Source organism: Gymnodraco acuticeps, unplaced genomic scaffold (assembly GCF_902827175.1).
Source record: "Gymnodraco acuticeps unplaced genomic scaffold, fGymAcu1.1, whole genome shotgun sequence".
NCBI classification, from domain to species: domain Eukaryota; kingdom Metazoa; phylum Chordata; class Actinopteri; order Perciformes; family Bathydraconidae; genus Gymnodraco; species Gymnodraco acuticeps.
In genome coordinates, this window is record NW_022992096.1 from 33,190 (window position 1) to 55,858 (window position 22,669).

Here is a 22,669-nt window from a genome sequence, read left to right on the forward strand (position 1 = left end):
TTAGACACATATTTAAGTAAAATGGAAGGTGGAATAAAATACAAGGAAATAAAGCATGTTTTATTTGTCGACTGTATTTTCTGGTATTGATTCAAGTCAATAGCTCACGACCTGGAAGGTGTAGAAGAAAAATATCAACTTTGAATGGAAAACTTTTTAACTTGCACAACTTTATTCATTTTAAAAATAAGGGGGGATTAGAGTCCAATAATAAGATGTGTGTTATATATAATAAGATGTCCAGTTATTATATCTGGTATACATGAGGAGTCAATGGGTCACAGTACATTACATTACATGCCACTTGTTAGACGCTTTTATCCAAAGCGACTTACATACTCAATACTGTGGACAATCCCCACAGGAGCAATTTCAGGTGAAGTGTCTTGCCCAGGGACAAAACGACATGCTGACTGCAGTGGGATTTGAACCTGTGACCCTCTGATCCGAACACCAACGCACAACCCACCACTGCACCACACGGCTCCCGTGAACGCTATTGGAAATAAATGATCTTTTCATTACAAAAACTGCTGAAATTTCACATCAATATATATTAATATAAAATAGGTGTACTAAAATACAATCAAAAAAACAGGTGTGCTGTGCATTTACTTTAAACAATTAAATTGTAACATTCACTCCACCAGATGACAGTCTTTAAGCTAGTTTTCATGGTTGATGTTTCGAGGGAGGAAAGGAAAATCACACACTTCATGTTACAGTTACAATAAGTACTTTATTGATTCCACAGTGATGCCAGCGCCTGACAGATAAATATACAGTTTATCAATGTACAGCTTGCTTTGAGACAATACATACAGTCCCTTGTACACATACTTAATGTTTTAAGTGTTTAAGATACTTTTGGCTGGTTTCCTTGTCAAAGCATATATGGTCCCCATTGAAAGATGTGAGTTAGGTTGTTTCTGTGTCTGTGAAAGAAGCCCTTTCAAAGTTTCGCTCTGTTAACATAATGTGCTGTTACATGTGCAATCATCTGATGATGCAGCAGCAATATAAGCAATGTGTTTACTGTGTGTGTGTCTGTGTGTATGCATGAATAACAGATCTGGAATGCAATACATTTTATTTACAATAGATACATTTAAACTATCAATATAGGAGGAAAACGTGACATCTTATTTTGTCAGTAGTCTCAGATTCACACCAAGCAAAACTGATCTTATGAAATAAATGCTGTTACAATCTGATATTTCATCAACTGAACCTCTTTATGCTTACTTAGTTTGCAGTGCAAAATTATTTGCTGGCAATTGCAAAATAGTGTGATTTTATAGAAGCTATTCATACGCAGTAGTATTTTAATTTTCAGTATCATCTTCATTTTAATAAATCTTTGTGTATACCCTTCAGTGCAGCCGTGCACACATACAGGCATGCTCACACATCAACTTTCAATCACTCATAAGCCACAAATAGCAGATCTATACACACACATATAACCATACACTCACATTTTCAAATCATACCATAACAAAACAAGTCTAGATTCCAATCTTGTATTCATATCCAGGATGTGTTTCTTCACTAAGCATTGCAATGTTTATTAAATTATCTGTTTTATCCTTATTTTACCTAAACCCACCGAGTTTTGAGCTCTTCAAATGTTAAGAGACATCAAAATTACAAATCCAATCCATCTCTGTGGTCTTTTTTTTAAAACACTAAAACAAAGATTTTTACCAGGATTTTTTCAATTTCTTTTACCCATCTTTCGCCAAGCTTTTTCTGCATAGGTAGCTTAAACAGGCAAAGTTGATGCTGACGACACCAACTTTTTCCACCAGTTAGTAATGGCTCTAGTTATCCTCAATTGATCTGTTCACTGTGCAATCACTGTATGTCAGCCTTTTTCTACACTTTACATATTAGATTCCTGAAAACCTCTTCAAAGTTCTGTTTCAACAGCACCAGCATTCTGTAACAACGCTCATCTTTTAGCCCACAATTCACCCTTGCCTGCGTTTCAATTATAGTGCTGCACGACTCCGTTTGTCGTCTTTCTTCTCGCCCTTTACTTCAGGAGCGATATGTCGTCAGCAAAGTCCCCGTGTGGGTAGATGCAGCGGGCGAAGCGCCACTGGCACACCATGAGACACAGCGGCAGCATGAAGAGAGCGCAGATGCCCGCCATTATGTAGGCGATGGTCATGAGAGTGGACTCGTCCGTCTGAGGGATGTTGTAGCCGCAGTCCTTGAGGTCGACGCCGTGGAACGGGCCCTCCACAGAGGCTGTGCGAAACTCATCATGCACTACGAATGACAGAAAGGGAATGTAAGTATTTTTTCTTACATTTTTATTTAGTACAGACAAAAGATATAGAAGAAAGATGCTTAATATGATGAAATACCAACTACCATTTAAAAAAAGAAATTAAAATAATAATAATAACAGAAAATAGTAATATTGAATAAATACATAACAATAAAAAGTCAATAAGATCCCTTCAACATTTTAAATAACTAGGTTGTCTTATTTAACCAAGGAATTCAAAATGTACTATTCCATATAATCCCACTCTTTGTTGGATCTTATTTTTTGCCAATTTCATGTTTGGGTGTGCCACCTTGTCATAGTTTGTGACAAGAAATTTGTTTTGCAATATCTTTTTTAGAAACCTCACCATGGCAGGTGCTGACTGCAAAGCCGATGCGTTTATTTTCTCGGTCGAACACCACATAGAAGCCTTCCATGATGACAGCCCCCATCACCGTACCAGTGCTGGACTGGGACACGGCAAACTTGTAACAGTCCTCCTCGGCGGAAGCCACGTCCTCTACTGGCCGCAGGTATTGCTACATAAACAACAATGAAAAATACAAAATAAGGATGTAAATCTTTTCCAATTCCGGGTATTTATGCCATTGTTATGTCTGGGGCCTTGAAATGAAGTGCTAAAATGCTAAAGAAGTTGGGTACTTGCCCACTTTACGCCACAATGAAACTAAATGTGTTGTTCTTTTAAAATATAAAGAAAAAGTGCTATCATTACATATTTTGTCCACCAGAGAGCACTGACATGTGCTTTTTGTATCTTGAAAATGCCCCTCTCAGTAAAAGGTTTAGTCAGAAGCCTTTATCATAAAATAAGGTATCTTTATCAAATGTTGTTTTAATTAAATGTATGAGATAAATACATATCAGGTGTTCAGACTCTTTAATCTCTGAGTGATTACAGTTCCAGCCATAAATATTCTGTATCATCTTTGTCTGTAATTTTATTATACGTAGCTTCAATGTACATTCAATATGTGGTGTGTAACCTGCTATATAAGAGAAGGCAAGAAAAGTAAAAACGTATCTCGAGCGTTTCAATCTGCTGTCAGCTTCAATGTCACAGACCTCCCACACATTTAAACCACCTCACTTCTAAATCCCCCTGTCACATCTTTTTTATTCCACAACCATCAAGGTCTTTTCAAGTAGCTTTGAATGAAAAACGCTTAATGACTTTTCAGAGCTTTCTGAAAAGCTTTAGAAAATACATTCAAAGGTAATTTTCTCTGAAATTTGGTCATTATTTTTTTCCTCATGGTACCTTGCCATGCTTTCATCTTTTGAGACTACATAAAATAGTCTGGCTAAGGATAAGAAGACTGATTGTGAACAGACTTCCTGAATGAGTGCAGAGGGGAATAACATACATATGTTTCAGTTATCAGGCAGTCAGTGTAATCATCATAGACCTTGTAATTACAAAGGATGTACGTGACTCAAAGCTATGTACAATTATTTCAAATTTCTGAAAAATACCAAAACCTGAGTGCTCAAAAGTACAGCCTATGTCAGAATACTGGGTGAAATGTTTTCTATCCTGAACAAACCCACATGTCTAAAAGAACAAGAAGTGACATGAATCACGCTGTCATACAGAAGCAGACACAGGGGCCGATAAAAAATAAAAAGTACATTTCCATTTCAATTTAATCTACCAGTTCTGAGGTGTGATGAATGTCAATCTAAAATGATGTAAAAGTGGCATAACCTGTATGTGATTTAGGACAACTCATGATGTGAAAAATTGCCTTGAACAGAATTGTAAAGAGAAGATTTCATGTAGTTTGTGCTCTTTACACTGTGTGAAAAAAACAGATCTTATTCACACCCGCAAAGAACCGAAAAAGAGATTTTGGCAAATGTTGCCTGCAGTGTCACTATCCTTGCAGGCCGAGAAGGTGAATCCAGCACTTGTTTCCAATCATGAATCAAGGTCAAATGAAACACAGTCTTCATTATCCTAAACTGCTGGGACATTTCGCCAATACCTTTATATTGTCTACTCTTCACTTACTTGTCAGCATAGGTCGGCATTGATGTACAGAGCCGACAGAAGACCTTGTTTATATTGGCATCATATTGAGAGGTGCAGCCAGTGACGCATCCTAAAACCAGGAAGTAAGCTGCTGGTTCCCTCGACAAAAAGCAATGGGATTTCTCCACAGGGTTTTGGAAAATAGCTGGAAATAAGGTCTGTGGAAACAAACCTGTTTGATAAATGCACGTTTTGTTCAGCCGGATAATCTCCACATGTCTACCCTACTTTTATATTTTTCGAATCATAAATCTAATCGATAGATTATAAAAGGGTTTTAGGACGCGTCACTGCACCACTCTATCGAAGCCAACTCCATCGATCAAGCTGGCTGAAACGTTCTCTCCCTCTTCTTCTCATGCTCCCTGTCACTCTCCTTTAACTCCTCCGGTGACTTTCTTTTATTTGAAGATTGTTTTTTGCCCGTCGCTTGGCCGGTTACCGCTGGTATTAAAAACATTTTGGCGAATGGTTAGGTGGCGCGATAGTCTGTAGTGAAGGAGCGCGCTCCCGCTCATGGGAGCCTGCTCGCGCTGTGCTCCCGCTCATGGGAGCCTGCTCGCGCTGTGCTCCGCAGCAAACAGCGGTTTGCTTTTCACCCAACAACGACAACCGACTCACGGAACGCTATGTTGTAGCGTTGATAAACGAAACAATTTAACTAAATTGCTAGTCAAAATACCAATACCACAGGACAATTATTTTTTTTAAAGCAATATTTTTAGTGGCCCGAGCGGGCAAGTGGAAAGTACGTTATGCTGGCCCGGGGTGTCTAAATAGTGCTTCCGTGCCAGCGGGCCATTTATAATGTCGAGCCCTGACAGTAGCTTCAGATGATTTTAAAATAATTTCACTTGAGAAATATAACTTCATATGGGACAAATGTTATATCCACATATGCAACAAGATTGAGCTTCAGTAGAGAGACAGTGTAATACCTGCGGCAGGATGGAGATTCTGAAGGACTGGTTGTGGTTTTCACTCATCAGGTAGAGGGAGATGACGGGGAAGATGTGCCAGGGTGTAGTACCAGCCTGCCAACAAACCAGCTGCTCCCCCAGCCAGAACCCAGAGGGAAACTGCTCGGTCTGAAAAACAGGGTCCAGAGGTCATTCGTTTCTTTTCCCAAAACCGCTTATTACAAATCAGGCTCATGTGGAAATGAGACTGGAGGTAAGCCAAAGGTTTGTGGGGGAAAACATTTTTTACTTTTACATATAACTTTTTTACATATACATCGTTACTATCTTCTACAATTTTGACTACAAAAGTATGCCATTCGATCGAAAACAGACAAGGATTTGCAGAAATGTAAGCAAACTATCAGAAATGTAAGCAAAAATATTTTAATCCGACTTTGAAATGGAAAACTGGGAGATACTAACATGTCTTAAATTCTTTAAATAAGTGTATCTGATCAGATCTTATTATGAATCTAAGATGTCCTGCCCAAAGCCATGCTATAAAAAAGTGAGAGCATTCTTTAAAAATATCCATTAAATATAATATGAGTCTTGAGCATTTCCTTGTTCAAATCACAAATCAAACCTTGCTTTTAATCTGTAATTCATGTTTTGTTTTATATATTTTAAGTGTGTTTTAATTATGTTTTATGATTTTTACTCTGTAAAGAGTTTCTAGAAAAGTGCTCTATAAATAAAATGAATTATTATTATTATTGTATTGTCTGCTTTCATGAGACATCTCAAGAAATTAGTAATGACCAGGAAATCAAAGCAGAGTCATGTAGATATGAATATAAGGTTATCCATAGCATTGACTGACCGAAGAAGCTGCTTCAATAGCCTTGACTGCAGCCTTGAAGACTTTTCTAGGCAGTCGAAGGTTAGTGGTGCCGCTGTCCACGATGCTCTTATCATAGTTGTACTGTAAAAGAAAAAAGATCACCAATTAACAATGTCCAATTAACAATGTCTTACATTTAGCTGACATTTGAATCATTCTTACTTTAGTTTTTGCTGTCGTCTATCAATCCGCCACATCTTACCTCTTTACAGTCCATGTTCAGATCCTGTCCGTTCACCTCAATGCGCACGATGATGACCTCATAGTACCACTCCCTGCGGATGGGAGTGTACCAAAGCTCTCCCACGTACAGGGACGGGTCCACTACTCCGATGATCTAAGAGCATAAGGAAAAGTTAAATCCAGTCGGGTCTCCCAATACGACATTAGATGATTTGTGTGAGTTTGTGTGTGTCTCACCATGCTGCCACCAACAGTAGCGCTACCCAGGGAGTCGTTTTGGGAGAAGCCTGCTCCACACAACTGCAGAGAGAAGAGGTTGGGAACACGAGTCTGCCGAACTAGAGAGTCGAAGAAAGGCTCCAATGTCTCGTCAGGCTGTAGAGAGAAAGAGGGGGGGGGGGGGTGAGAGATAGCTTCATTTCTGAATGGCCAAACTGTTTTTAGTTTCAGCTTTACATGTCGATAAAATGGAGCAAACCTAATTCTTCCAATCAGTAAACCGTTTGTAATTTTTGTCAATCACAAATTTGTTTCTTATCACATCTTCCAAATGTCAGGTTGAACTGGAGTTATCTAAAAATATATCCCACATCCAATGTCTTCATTCCATGTCATCAGGGAATACATGTAGCCTAGTCATTTTGACTTTGACTTTCTTCTTTATATAATGTCCAAATATATATACAGTATGTCACAGTTGTAAAAATAGAGAGTACTCATCTATAAAAGCATGGTTTCTAGGCGATGAAACCGAGGTGCTGATGTGTATGGTCGGCCCTGTGCTGCTGAAAAAAACCTCATTCATGGGGAGATATTTTTCTGATTTTCATGAACCAAGGGATACGCTGCTCTTACTCGGGCTATGTCGGCGTAGGCCAGTCCCAGGATTCCCTCCCAGTTGGATCCGTTGATGAAGAAGCGATCTGACTGGGTGATGGCAGCGATGTTGGCGCGCAGCGTAGCGTTGGGGCCGTGGGGGACGGAGACCAGGTCCGTTCCCAGCTCCCCCTCCCAGCGACCCTGCGTGTAGGGAACATACACACTCCTGCCCTGATCACGGTACGAGCCGGAGCTGTCAATGAGTAGTGAGATAACAGAGTGGGAGAGAAATGAGAGGGAGTTAGCGTAAAGTGGAGGGGAAAGAAGAGGGTTTGGTTTTGAGGGAATATCATATGTTTTTATTTTTAAATGACCACTCAGTTCAATACAATTAACAAGGTGGACTCCTTGTTAATCGCATGTTAACATAATCAGTGTAAAGGTGGAAATAATAATTAAAAAACCACATTGGTGCTCTAATGCTGCGTTCACACCGGATGCAATGTGATGTTTGGGGGCGGTTCGATTACATGTAAAGTCAATGCAGAGACGCGGACAGACGCAAATTCGCTCCGACGGCAAGCATGAAGCGGTGGACGTGAATTCCGCGGCGCGATTGAGGCGATTGAACGGTGCCGTGTCAAACGCGAGAGTTCAATTTTTTCAACTCGAGCGTCAAATTCACGTGACGCATTCTCGCGGAAGCCAATCAGCGGTGAGGATCTCAGCCTGCCATCACTGACGTTCAACCAGAAAACATCAGCCGTTAGCTGTTAGCAGTTAGCACACAGAGCTCACAGCTCCTCATATCTGTTCAGAAACTGGACAAAAGTTAAACAAGTACAAACCACAGACTGTCTGTGTCATGGCGAATACAGTCGCTGGTTTATTTATGTCTGTAGGCCGTTGTTATGAGTGTGGAGTGAGCATATACAACGTTAGCTTAGCCTGGCCGACCCGATCTTCATTCAGAAAACAAGCATTTTAAAAGGTTTTTCGCTTGCCGTCTTGTCTGCAGACGTCAAGCAATTCATTCATGGTTTTTACTAACCGGTATCAGTATGTTGTTACTTCGGCATCATTTAGAAACGTGTATTACAATTTAATCACGGTAAAATATGTTCATTTTGTTGTAGTTGTAGCTTCCGAGCCAGCGCATCTTGTTTGAATGATGCGAGTAAACACAGCTGACAGCGCGGTGAAACTCGAGCGTTTTAGAACGATGTGATAGGAGCGATTAGAGGCGAAGCGAATATTCAAATCGCGTCCGGTGTGAACGCAGCATAAGAGGATATTCAGGTGATAAGGTGAGCGGGTGTTACCTTGGTTGGTGATTGGCTAATGGTTACACAACCCAAAGAAACGTTATGACATCATAAAGTGGCCAAAATCTGATCAGCTCATTTTCAGGCAGGTTTTTATATACATGGATCAGGACAAAAAGAGAGCTAATCTTTTTTCCTGAAACTTTCAGAATCTCTTTACACATGTTTATGTATAAAATACATGAAAAAAGGGGATTTTGCATAATAGGTGACCTTTAATAAAATGGGGAAGACGTAGGACTGTATATTTTATTCCTCGTGTCTCTACTCACAGTGAACGATGGTAGTATCTGCGCAGGAAGGGATGAGCAGCAGCCCCCACAGCAAAGTTACTACTTCCTGTGTCCACCAGGATGTTCAACTAGTGAGAGGGAAGAAAGACAGATAGAGAGACATTTATTAAATATACCAGTGTGCGTTTATTTACAAAAATCAATACGTTTGTAAAACAGACGTTCGGGTTACATTGTGAAATTGATTAGGTTCCATCTCTGAAGAGCAAGTTTAATCATCAGCTACCTTGGAGACAGACATTTGGAAATATATTTCTGTGAGGGGTTTTTAATGTCTGCTATTGATATCTTACTATTGATATTCTACCTTTTTTATATTGGCAGTCCTACAGGCCAATGTTCTCTTTCACAGGAAGTAGTCAGCGTCACATCACACAGATTTTCATTTTTCATCTGTCATTCTCGGTATCCATTTCTCTTCCCTTGTAGTGTCCTGTGCTGTTTCCTGTTGCCCTATGTCCTTCTCCGTCCCCTCTCTGCCTCCACTCTCACCCCCCACTCATCTCAGGTTGCTTTTTCTACTCCCTCTCTCCCTCATCTCCTCCTCTCCTGTCTGCATCTCTTTGTGAGTATCATATTTTGCGCCATCAGTCAAAACAGTTAGTGAATGTGTGAATGGAGCCCGATGGCAGATGCCGATGAAGAAAAACTCAAGTTTATATATTATAATGTAGAAATTGTGAGAAAATAGAGACGAAGCAACTTTTATATTTGATCAAATAATGCGTTAGTCGTTTACCAGCAAAATAATTACTCTCACACTGACACTGTCCTATTGTTGAAAAAACATGTTGATTGCTCATGTTTAATCACAGACAATGGTAAATGATGTCCTTAAAGTCTGCTACCATTAATCATCTTTTACACATGAAATTATCCATGCCTACAATTGGAAGCTACCTATGTCAAATGATTTTTCGTTCTGTTCTTTTTTGATGTACTGCTGCTTTACACTATTTATCTGGTGATACATGTTAATGCATTCCCAATTGTCTAGTTGTAATTGAGTTCAATCAATGCATCAACATTGATATGGTTGTATTCAACATGTACTCATGTGATTTGTGTATACTTTGTGTATACTTTGCTAATATACTGATTGATAAATCAAAGGGACTATAGATAGACAGTTTGCTCCAGAAACACCATAACAGATTAACAGACAGGCGGTCAGATACAGCCACGGCAAGCCATTCAATAATGGATTGGCTCTTTAAATATCCAGGATAGTGCTACTGTCTCAGGGGCTGGGCCTGAAAGCCCAGGATAAATACGGACTCTGTCTAACAAACACACACATCTCAATGATATCACACACACAAGCCTGCATATATGCTGTTTCTACTAACACCTCTACAGTCAAAGTGTAACAACGCTCAACACACCCTGTCTTCCTCTCTTTGCCAGAAATGTGCGGACTGCTTTGGTTGATTCTGTTTCCGTCACACTCACACACACTAAAGGCTCCATCCTGACACACTGAGCCTTCACGTCTTCCCCTGTCTCTCTCTCTCTGTCTTCCTGTCGTCCCTGGCAGAGTGCCCGTCTTTTCCTGCCATTATATCTGCCCTCCCGCCTTCCCTACGGAGGAGAAATCATCTAGTGTTTACCGGAACACATCGTATCTGAAAGTTACTGTAAATAATTTGAGATCGTTTCAACAATTTTGCATCTACCAACTATATCAAAGGTTATACAAAGCCTGTATAGCTTATGCAATTACGATAATTTCATTTCAATATCATTTACCCAACAATTGATGCATCAATTTATAAAAAGCTTTGTTTATCTTGATGTAGGCTCTTTCATAGCCATAAAAACATTCTGATAATTTGATTCAAGATGCCTTAATACTCTTTAAGGGCCTGCTAATGGTTTATCTCTGTGTTGTTATGGTCATGGATATCCTGACTATTCATTTTAATGAATTATATGGTCATTAACACCTGACTAGTGTGTTTCTGCTGGTTGACCTGGAGTGGAGACTGCTGTTTTTGCTACAGTTAAGGTCATGCTTCAGTTTGACATATGAAAAAAGGGTGTGGCTTTCCTGGGATCCTCAATAATTCCAGTATGTATTAGAAACCTAGAAACCTAAATGTATTAATCAGCTTCATATGATGAGCAAACACATTTTATTGCTGAAGTTAGTGCAGTTTCGTTTGCTAAACCTACATTTTTCAAGCAAGAGATTTCTGTATTTTTTTGTCATATTGACTTAATTGTCTCTAGGGCAGAGGTCATGTGACTGGTGGTACCTAGGCTCCTATTGAGTGTTGCAGGAATGAGTCCTGAAACCCACAAATGAGCTAGCATCTATTTTTGTGAGATGCCTGAAATTAGGTCTGTGGTTAATACAAGCTAAATCGATATTCATGTTTACTCACCAACATAAAATATGTCACTAAATACCCCACTGGTGAGTGTGTGAAGCTTATTTTTGTCATAAAACAGCAGTTGCTAACAAGTGACTATGAGAGTATACTTCATCGTCATCACGCCGGACACGAGTCGGCCTTTAGCTTAACGATGGCAACGTGAAGTCAAGCGACTGTGATGTATGTTTAAAGTTATGTCAGCTTTTTACTTCTGGCAATTGCATTTACACTCAAAAAAAAAAATCATAAAAGCAGTAAATTATCAGGCTGACAAAACGTGTAGGTATCATAAACACGTGTCAGCCAGGAATAATCTGAAATCCAATGGAAAAATTCCATTGCTTTTTGTCGAGTGAGCCCCTATGATGCTTTATTCTGGGTCAGCCTAAGAAAATATGACACTTGACAATTGACACTGTAGTGAGTTCTGCCTGTATTACACCCTCTGGCCCATATACTCTTTGGTACACATCCATAGCAAACAAAGATACAGCGGTTCAGAGAATGCCCTGAGCAAGGGATGGAACCCAGAGCACAAACAACACAACACTTTGTCTGTCTTTGCTGACCAAACTCAACCTAAAGCACTATGCCGAAACATGAGTGTCTCTCAATGGAAGGTTCACCTCCACTTGTTCACCTCCATCCCTCTCTCTCGCCATTGTGTTCATTCATTTTTTCACCTCCTCCCTCTTTCACCTTCTTCTCCTCTTCTACCACCTCATCACTTTCTCTCTGTTCCTCGCCCTCTGGGTGCCAGCCTGTACACCACAGCTGCACTTGGCTGGCACTCCTCACTCTGCAGAATTAATGGTTCCATTATCTGTCTGTATCGTCCGTCAGTTCTTTCTCTCTGTCACACACACACGCACACACACACACACACACACACCACAACACACACACACACACACACACACACACCACACACACACACCCACACACACACACACACACACACACACACACACACACACACACACACACACACACACACACACACACACACACACACACACACACACACACAGGCCATCTGTCACTGCAGGGCCAGCAACATTATTGCAAATCGCACAGTACATTGGACAAACGCATCCTCTACCACTGACTTGTAATTTGCATTCCCTATTTACAGTAACTACTAGAGATGTCCCGATCCGATCACGTGATCGGGGATCGGAGCCGATCACGTGATTTTTAAAAGATCGGAATCGGGAGAAAAAGATCGGGGATCCTTAAAAACAATTATTTTATTTAATGTTACAAAACAAAAATGACCATGTTCACGTCTTAAAGTCATCCTGAGGCCCTAAAATTACACAACATCATGTATGTGTTGCTTCTTTTGGGCTTCTTTTCAGACCTGGTTGCTTATTTCTCTCAAATCTGGCAACAGAGTGGGCGCAGTGTCTAATAGTAGCAGTAAGCTAATGAGAGGCTACGTTCAGCTGGTGACTCGGGAGTCGGGACAGAGCAAATGTCAGGAGTTTGTAAGTATTATAAAATTGAAAGCGAAGGCAGTGTAACAGCCAGATGCAATGGTTGCAAGAAGGAGGTTCCGCGTGGTGGAAAGAACAGAGCTACGTTCAACACGACCAATCTAATACGATTGTTTGTTTTTTCATTTTTCCCCCCGTTTTTTTTCCAAATTGAATTTATTGAAATCTCCAATATTAACGTAAGAGCTTGTGCCTCTTTGGGGGGTGCTAACACTTAACCATCAACGTTATCGTTTACTTTCTCCGTCTTTATATGTTACTTTTCTCCGTTAATCTCCGTCACGTTGTTTCCAAAGCAACAACAACTTCCTGTCAACAGCGCTACCTCTCCTTCAAAATAAAAGCATGTCCACAAATAGGAAGCCAAGCCAAATTACACTTAAGACATATTATTTCACACACAGTGACGTCACGAGCTACCCACAATGCAACACGCGCCATATATATATAAATACGCCATTTTCATGGAGGTGCAACTATCCTGGAAGTGCAAATATAAACAGCTAGCTTAAGTAGCCAGGCAGAGCGCACTAGGTTTTTTTTCTGAATTAACGACCGAAGAAATCGCTGCATATCTTCGGATTACATCTCTGGACTTGAGGGGTGTGCTCTAGGTCGTTACCAGCGTAAACTAGAGCTGTGTGGGTTGTCGGATTGCCAGACAGAGGCCTTCGTCGATTTTGGCTGCATCTACGTCTAATTTCTGGAAACACCAGGTGAATACCCCACTTGTCACAATATTATTATCATGCCATTGCATATATGTGGTATTTTAGAGTTGACTAGATATTGATTAAGGCAATAGCCTATGATATTCAGTACAGGAAGCATAGCAATACCTAGACGGTGTACGGCTGCTTGCACCTCGCGGTAAAACGGTGGATACCGGAAGTACGGTTGTCGCGCCACGGCCCAATACCCGTATGTGTGTGTGAAAGAATACAACTGCAACGAAATTAACAAACACAATGCGATATCCTTTTCAATTTCAAAGAACACAAATTGGGTTACATTAACAAATAACTATAAAACAACAATACTGTAGAATAACAAAATGAATGCCGTGAATACACCGAAACACACGTGTTGAAGTGGTTCGCTGCTGATTACTATTGAATTGTGTTACTCCAGTAAGATGGAAATATAATACTTTGTTTATTCATGTTATGTTGAGCTGCTGTTGTTCATTGCATTATTACTAGACTAGTTAGTCTTAAGGCTAGAATTCTGCACCAAGCCACATCTTTATTTTATTTTATTATTTGTGACTGAATGTGAACTTGTGAAGCTAGTCAAGCTACCTCTTTCCAGGAGTTATTTTTCTTTCTGCACTCAATTTGTTTACATGGTTATTTTGTGGTGGACCACTGATAAGCTTTATTTTGTTTTGATCCAATGCTGCTGTGAAAGAAGCTATATCCATGTTGGATAGAATTGATAGTTGGGTACTTTTCATTTAAATTAAAAAAAATAACCTTAAGGGACAACTTGAATGCTTTTTACCTTTTTTTTCTCTTAATGCATTGCATAAAGATCGGATCGGGAAAAATCGGTATCGGCAGATTGTCAAAATCAAATGATCGGAATCGGATCGGGAGCAAAAAAAGGTGATCGGGACATCCCTAGTAACTACAGTATGTATATCTTACATTAAAAATAGCCTGTTACAGTAAAGTACGACAATATTGATATACAGGGACATATACAGTACATTGGTTGTCAAGGTGTGTTATGAATTCAGATTGATGTCACCTACCATTCAGTTGCATTGTATAAAGTCAACTGATGGAGAAAGAATGGGAGTAGGAGACCAAAGATTAAAATTGCATTTTGAAGGAAGAGACTAAAGAAAGGACAACACAGACTATAGTCACACTGAAAGTCATCTTTAAATAACAATTCTTTTTTTTTTAGTGTACTTGGTTTTCTTCAAAATGTATTGATTTGATTATAATTTATTTTACTTACTGCTCTCATAGTTAGACTATTAATTGACTAACACTAAAAACTGTGCAATATATTCTTTCATTTTCACTACTGTTACCTGGTTATCACACTACTTCTATGCATACAAAATAAAAAGTGTTGCTGTTTTTAATATTTTATTAATGCCTCTTAATGAACATTTTCCCTGTTTACTTTAGCTGTAAGAATGTTTATTATTTCTCATGTGGGACTTATAAGGTATCCTGATTTTAATTCTGATGTTATTATGGATCTGTCAAGGCCAAAAAGTGTTTGCAGGCTGTGCCTTAAGGAGCTTTGACAACATAATCGGGGCGGTGGTGGCGAAGTCGATAGGGACTTGGCTTGGCAACTGGAAGATCACCAGTTCAAGTCCCGGCAAGACCAAGTGCTACCGAGGTGTCCCTGAGCAAGGCACCGTTCCCCACACTGCTCCCCGGGCGCCGTTCAAAATGGCAGCACACTGCTCCTAACACTAGGATGGGTCAAATGCAGAGAAACAATTTCCCCACGAGGGATTAATAAAAGTCCATATTATCTTATTTTATCTATCATGTCACGTAAATAAACCTTTACCTTTTGCGGAGGAGAGCCAACAGCCATCTCCACGTAGTATCCTTGACCAGACTTCCCACGCAGGTTATCAATCATGTCCACGAAGGTGATGCTGCTCGCTGCCGCTCCTCTCCGCCTGCGCGCACTGCGCTTCGCCGCGTTGCCGTGCTCGCGGTACGCAGCGGCAGGTGGCAGCGGCGATGGCTTCTCAGCGAGAGCGCCTTGTCGCAGTGGGACGCGGATGGCGAGAGGCAGGCCCGAGGCGTCCGGCGCGGATTGAACGTGGCTGAGCAGACACAAAGTCGTCCACATAAACAGACCTGTCAAACAGCTAGGCTGTAACGTCGACCCCTCCATGCTGAAACTCGGTTAAAGATGTATTTTCGGTATGTTTTGGTTCTGACGCTCCGCTCACGTTGACGTCCAGTCTGCAGCAGCACGGCAGAAGAGATCAGCTGGCAATGATGCTAAAACGACGGCTAAAACCATGATGGCAGTTGCACCACAAATCACAGGGTCACTTTATGTCCTCCGGTTTTCTTCCCGTTTAATTGTGTGGAAAACACCTCGACAACGTTACGTAACATAGTTGGAAATCAATTCACTATTTGTCAAGAAAGGCAAATGCTCAGTGTCACATATAACGTCAAGCTCCGTGCTCCGTGCTCAGTACAAACCGCAGGCCTAGGTCGTTGTTGCCGCACATTCTCATGTCAAACGAGCAAAACCATTGTTGGTTGACAGGCAATCCGGAGAGCTTCAATAATTCGCATCCTTCCGAGACATTCAGTTATCCGCCTTCTAGTCTTTCACCTCCTCCTCCACCTCCATCCACCCGCTGCATCCCCCAGATCTGAGAACAGCACAACTGTCAAGTTACAATGTGAAACCGCACGACTTCCTGTAGGCCTTTTCAAAATAACACAGAAATATAATCCCTTTATTTTATCTCATGAAGTCCCTAAGTGACACACACTGAACAGTCTGGTGGGTCTGGGCCAGGTCATGTGATTTTGTTTTCCCATAACACATGTCCAAGATCATAGGGTTAGGGTTATGTCCCTGTAAACACATGGGACATTTCAGAAGCTTGTTTATTGTTACAAAGATAAGATTCAAGCCATAAGAATTATAATGCTTACGTAAAATGTCCTCTAAAACCTGTTGTGAAAACATGTATTGATCAAATGTATATGAAACAAATAACATTAATGTGACATTAATACAATTCTTTAAAAAAACGTTTTATTTGTTTTTTAATTACTATAGCCTGATATTTTCTACCAGGCTCGGGATTCGAAACCACGATCTCACAACTCTGGATATGGACTGCCTGGTTTAGCTGAGCGATACAGCAGCTTGTGCAGGGATTGATTTGAGGTGACTCGATCACATGACCTTTTTTTCATTACCTTATGGCTGGCCAGGACACAAAATCTCTAGAAAAAATGAAAACATAAAAAGTCCTGTACCTTGTGTGTGCTTCTTTCTTAAAGCTGCAAACACAAAATATTGTCACACCATCTACACTTTGCCATGCTGAAAACCACCAACCTTCTGACTCATAGACATCCATTTACCCTTTGAGCCAAACACCCAGAGACACTTCATCAGTACATTTTTGGCGGTACGGGTTGCTATGGAGGACGAAACATGACATAAGTATAAATAAATAAATAAATGTATGACTAAATACAGGAATAAATAAATAAAGACATTTGGAAATAAATACAGAAATAAATAAATGCGTAAATAAATATGGAAATAAATGAATGTATAATAAATTAAATTAAAATAGTTGAGAATAAAACAGAACACACGTATCTTTAATGTATTTCTACATTTATTTTTACTAACATTAATATATTTATTAATTTCTGTGTCTGGGCATGTTTCACACAATGTAGCCTTTTATTCTATGGATACCACAACATTTATAACAATTGTACTTTCAATTGCTCTGAACCTTGTGCATGTGTCTTTAACAATATCTTTGAGTTGCTATAATATTTTATTTCACTTCGTCTGACCAGTCCCCCTCAAATAGCACAATACAGGATAAATCAACATGATAACGGCATGGCTGGGATTGGACCCACCACCCTCTGACTCAAAGACAACAGCTCGTCCTCTTAGCCACAGCCAAATTATGGACTGTTGTTCAAAAATGATGAAGTCATAGCTGGAAAAGGTACTTTTTAAAAACGTATTTCATGTTCTGTCCTCCAAACCTGTGTGCTCCTTGTGTGCATAAAAGTACAAATTCACTCCAAATCACATCATAGCAAGACCTATAGTTGTGCGTTGTTAATGTTTTAAAAACACATTGTGGTCCAGAGGTCTAAACACTGGCTTTTCATGAAGGTGCTCAAGGTTCAACACCAAGGGAGGAACATCTTTTGTCTCCTACTATGCTGATGTTAAATCTAGAGAAATTGTCCCCACCACTTTTTCTAACGAAATGAAATAAAATAGTGCAAGATTATTTTGCAAGAGAAGTAAAATATATAAATGTCAAATAGAATACAATAAGCTAAATGTTGCAGAGAATGTTGCAAGTGACCAAGTACAGTAAATGCAGAAATCCATATGTAAAATAGAGTAAGATAGACAAGAGCAGAATGTAAAATTAAACTTTCTTATAAAAGTGGCTTGTTCCAGATAATTTATTCCACCATGACACAGACATAGACATTTGAAAGGAAATGTAAATAGATGGCTCAGTGGGCTAGTGAGTGATCTTCGAATAAAGGGAGCGCTGGTGCCATTCCCACTGCCTCTCACCGCATATTGCTCCTGTGGGGATTGCCGACAGTATTGAATCTATGTAAGTTGTTTGGATAAAAGTGTCTAACAGTTGACATGTCATTGTGGTTTTGACTTAATACATTGGCATAGGTTGACTATAAAATGTTTGAGAGACAGAAAATAAGTATATACATTTATAATACAACACAAATTAACATTGATATCAGCTGAGGAAGCAAGTAAGTTGAATTCAATTCAAAGCTCAATACGTTTCGCTTCTCTTTTCCTACAATAGACCGTCTCTCTCTTGAGATGGTCCTAGACAGTCCCAGTAGGAAGGCATAGAGGGGAAAGAAGTGGGTGCTAATACACTGTCCCTGTCCTTACTCTCCATGTTATGTCCCCACAGTGTCTTTAAGGTGGTGGAATAGTCCACACTGCTCCACCATCAACGGGGCCGGGTCCTCCTTTCCTGAGGGCGCAGGAGAATGCAGTTTGAAAGGTAAGTATCCAGCAAAGTTTTTCTATCGTGTATTAATAGTGAACAGATTTATTAAATCTTCCAGCATCACAAAACTTGAACAGTAAGGTTGATGAATACAGCTGAACGTCACTTCTGGATAAACTCACTAGAGGGCATCTGTTAAAGAATATATCCTTTAACCCTGCACCGGTCATGTCTAATCAGAAAATAAATCCAACAAATACAGAAAATTCGAAACCAGAGGATAACTTTATCTAAATAATAAATTAAAGTTTCATAGGCGCTTAATACATTTGGTTAAAATACATTAGAAAAATACATTTCAATACATTTATTAGAACATTTGTAATTTTCCTCTTAACAATTCCTGTGTTTAAATTGTGGATTAAAATGTGTTATTATGTTCAAAACTATAATAAACATGTTCTGAAAAATATGAATAATGTTAAGTTGTTTCATCCAATATGTCTGTTACATTCAGAGAGATACTCACTGGTTGAAGTGTTGGATCCCCAGCTTCTCTGCTCTCTGGGTTTGGTGGTGAATGACTCAGCTCTGCCCTCTGGTGGACACCACACATCTAGGTGTCCGGAAAAACCCACTCTGCACACATTAACAGACAGATACACACATACTGTAGATAATATATATAGTCATACACGCATTGTAGACAGAGACATGCCTGTACACACACCTCTATATAACCACCATCATGTTCCTTGCAGTTTTACCACACATGGCCAATAACCTTTTATGTGTAAATCTCCTTTAAAAACAAAGGTCAAAGATTAGCTATCATGGGGACTTTTGCCTTATCAATATGTTCCAACTGATAACAGCGATAAAGATACACTCTGATCTAGTCAACTGGCCTTTTCGGAGAAGTGTTTCACGTGTTTCTTCATCATGGAAACCTTATACAGACATGATTGAATGACACTCACCGGTCCTGCAGGTCTGTAGTCCTGAAGCCTTTAGCAAATGGGTTGCTAGCAATTTTTAACTGGGTTATCTGAAAGAAAGAAGGTCAAATGAATTATTTCCCAATGCTAGTTCAATCACAATGAAAATCCCACTGATGCCAGATTTCCTACCCGATGATTCTGATAGGCAGTGACTGCCATAAAGCGTGTCTCAGGGAAGGAAAAAGAGCAGAAGTTCCTGTTTGCATTTAAGTGACTGTTGGGAGCTGGATCCACATACACCACATGGAAGCGCGGCTGATAGCGATGCATGGAGTTCAATATCATCTGGCAGGGAGGAAGGTGGAGAAAAACACACAACAGGCGAGACGAAAGAGAGTATTGGTTTGTTTGTGATGCAATGGAAATAAAAAAAATGTACTTTGTATCTTTGCTCAAGGTCTAGGTAAAAACATGTGGGAGTCACATTAAAGACATTGACTGACATGTCCGTTGTAATCCAGCAGGTTGTTGGTGAGCTTGAGAGTGTCGAAGGAAACTGTCTGCTTCATCCACTGGGCGCCACATGCAGGTGAGTCTGGGTGGAAATGCATCCTGCTTGGGGCTATGACATCCGCTCGCCCTGCCACCAACCAAGATGAGCTGTGGAAAGCATATCTGGCACACACACACACACACACACACACACACACACACACACACACACACACACACACACACACACACACACACACACACACACACACACACACACACACACGTTTCAAATGTGTATGGGAAGGTGAGGTGTGCTTTCAGGGTGGAAAATAGCACAGATAAAGGTTATACATTAACAATGATGGACTTGAATAAACTTACACAAGCTCAAAACAATTCTCATTTCTCAATCTGTATGTGTGTCTGACCTGTATCTTTTATCGTCAACAGGGATAAAGTCCATGAGCAGGACATATTCAGCAGTAGGATCCATCCCGGAGATTTGCACCTGGAATGTTGGAAACATCCTCCTGCAGTTTATGAACATGTAAATTACCATACTGTTGTAAGAGAGAGCAAACAATGGATAAGTGACGAATATAAGTGTTATTGTCACCTTCCAGCTTTAGTAACAATCATCTCTGTGCCCAGCTGGTCAAACTGCTGCCAAAGCGCATGCATCTCCAGCTGAACTCTGACCCCACTGACTTGGGGAGTCTTGGTGCACGATAGTGACCCCCCGTCTGCACAGCAGGGCAGAGATAGTTCACAGCTCCGAGACAGATGAGGACCTATTAGGAGAGGAGAAATGTGTGCTGAACATTTGCTCACATTGGGTTCAGACTTTGTGTATAATGATCATTATGTTAATCTGAATAACTCAATTGAAATGAAAATGAACACTTACCATCCATTGTTTGAAGGTTTACAGGATGAATAATATGAACAAATTGTCGTTTTTGTCTTTAAAATGTTGTTCACTCCAGGTCTTTCTTCCACTTCTGACCAACAGAAGCAGCTCCTGTCATTAATGTAAGACCAGTAGAAAAGAAAACACACAATTTAACTTGGAAATTAAGACAAAACTCTTCCTCCCAGTCCAGTGTCCGGTGCTGCGGTAGATGTACATCCAAGTGTTAGGAGCGGCTGTTTGTGTCCAGGAAAAAGCTGGTTTTATACACCCAGAGACTCTCACTGGGGACCCCATGCCTGCCTCATCTATTACAATACTCGTAGTGCCACTGACATGCAATAATCCCAGCTGCACACGCATGCATTCATTGCAGACCCAAGCAGTGTGAATACGCAAAAGTGCGCGCACACACAACGTTTTTAGAGCATCCCCTGCTTGTATTTCCTATTGTCTCAAATAGCCTAAAGCCTTAAGTGGAAGTTATCTTGACGGACCAGTAGGACATTAATAACACCTTAATCAGCTCAGTGTTAAAGGGTGTGGACAGGTAAGGACAGCAACAAACTGCTTTTATTATTCATAGCCTATTTTATTGGAGCAGAGTTTCAACACTTTACTAATTAGTGTTAGAGAGTCAGGAATTGTCTTGGTTTAAAGGTAATTCTAGTGTATTTATAAATGCAACATATCAGTGTCAGGGATACGTTGACAGGCATGGACCTCTATCCCTGTCAAGGTTGTAAGATGTTCGAAGGTTACTTTTTTCAGTGTGTTATGCAAGGCGTTGTGTACTATGAAGACCTTAACTAATGAAATAGCCTCAAAGTAGGACACAAACAATATGATATATATTTGTAATGAATCAAAATGGTCTGCTTTGACATTTGAGATAAGGGTTTAGTGGTGTGGTGATTTTATACCATCAAGTGCCTCTATGATGGGACAGTGTTGAAGGGCTCCACCCTCAGGGATCTAGACCCTAATAAAGCACAACAAGTTAGTCAATAGGCCACTTACCCCCCCCCCCGCCCCGATCAGCTCATTAATCACAGCTATCAGGACCACAGGCGAATATATCTCATATGTTATTGGATGTCTCCTTTAAGTAGAACTGATTGTATCAATATTTTTTTTTCAAATAGACCTTGTGATCAATGATGACCTCTCAAAATGCTGTCTTTGTCATATCATGTCTGTTGTACTGCTAAATTCCTGAGAGGATTTTGTTATAAGACCGCATTGCAGGCCCGGACTGGCCATCGGGAGGACCGGGAGGTTTCCCGATGGCCTGGCCTGCTAAGTGGCCTGCTGGCCTGAGGATTCTTTTTTGTATGTATGTATTGTGAACGCAACGCTGCGCAAATGTGGGTCTGACTCTGCCTCACAGAGGGTGACTGGCTGTCTTCATGATGTGGCCTGCCGACATGGGCACTTTCATACAGATCATACTAATGCCCTCGATTGGTCTCTGTGTGTCATTCAAGCTCGGGAGGGTTTGTATGTGTGGCGCGAGAGCGAGAGCGAAAGAGAAAGCGCGTGCACCGGTTACGTGTATTGTTGTTGTTAGCATCTGGTGCTAGCTAGCTGCGCTAACGCATATCATGAGCTGTCAACAAGGTGGAGGAGAGTCCTCTGCTATCAGACTGAGAGACTGATAACTACAGCTCAGGTGAGGTAAAGGACTCTGAGTGTTTAGATAGTTAACTTAGTCTAAGTTCTCTGTGGGTCTCAAACGGTTTGGTCACCATTTATGTAAACACATATTTCCATTTGAAGGGGGAGTGATTAGTCAAATATGGATGAATAATAAAAAAATGTTTTAACTAGGTGAAAAAAGGGTAAGATAAACTTGCTAAAACTAGTCTTTGCTGCTGCCTCAAAGAGGAGCAGGGAGAGAGGAGGGAGACAGGAGAGGCTGATTCAGGAGCCCAGACACACTCACAACTATAAATGAACCAAAAACA

The 22,669-nt window shown here is 40.4% G+C and overlaps 2 protein-coding genes across 3 annotated transcripts; both read right to left on the reverse strand.

The window, feature by feature from the left end:
- Positions 1-719: 719 nt before the first annotated feature.
- Positions 720-16,021, reverse strand: bace1 (beta-secretase 1). Its single transcript, XM_034202803.1, has 9 exons — positions 15,182-16,021; positions 8,743-8,831; positions 7,182-7,398; positions 6,564-6,701; positions 6,346-6,480; positions 6,123-6,224; positions 5,276-5,425; positions 2,649-2,820; positions 720-2,277 (listed from the first exon to the last, which is right to left on the reverse strand). Exons 1-9 carry the CDS (start codon positions 15,515-15,517, stop codon positions 2,039-2,041), a joined length of 1,578 nt encoding a protein of 525 aa, XP_034058694.1. The 5' UTR covers positions 15,518-16,021; the 3' UTR covers positions 720-2,038.
- A 960-nt stretch (positions 16,022-16,981) lies between these two features.
- Positions 16,982-21,104, reverse strand: LOC117537549 (T-box transcription factor TBX1). Of its 2 annotated transcripts, none has more exons than XR_004567735.1 (8): positions 20,700-21,104; positions 20,409-20,583; positions 20,221-20,322; positions 19,801-19,972; positions 19,487-19,642; positions 19,337-19,404; positions 18,886-18,972; positions 16,982-18,380 (listed from the first exon to the last, which is right to left on the reverse strand). XR_004567735.1 is itself a non-coding variant. In XM_034202793.1 (8 exons), exons 1-8 carry the CDS (start codon positions 20,704-20,706, stop codon positions 18,304-18,306), a joined length of 867 nt encoding a protein of 288 aa, XP_034058684.1. In that variant the 5' UTR covers positions 20,707-21,095; the 3' UTR covers positions 16,986-18,303. The 2 variants fall into 2 exon arrangements, 1 of the variants encoding a protein (XP_034058684.1); XM_034202793.1 differs by having other exon boundaries at positions 16,986-18,380; positions 18,886-18,995; positions 20,700-21,095.
- Between the last annotated feature and the right edge of the window lie 1,565 nt (positions 21,105-22,669).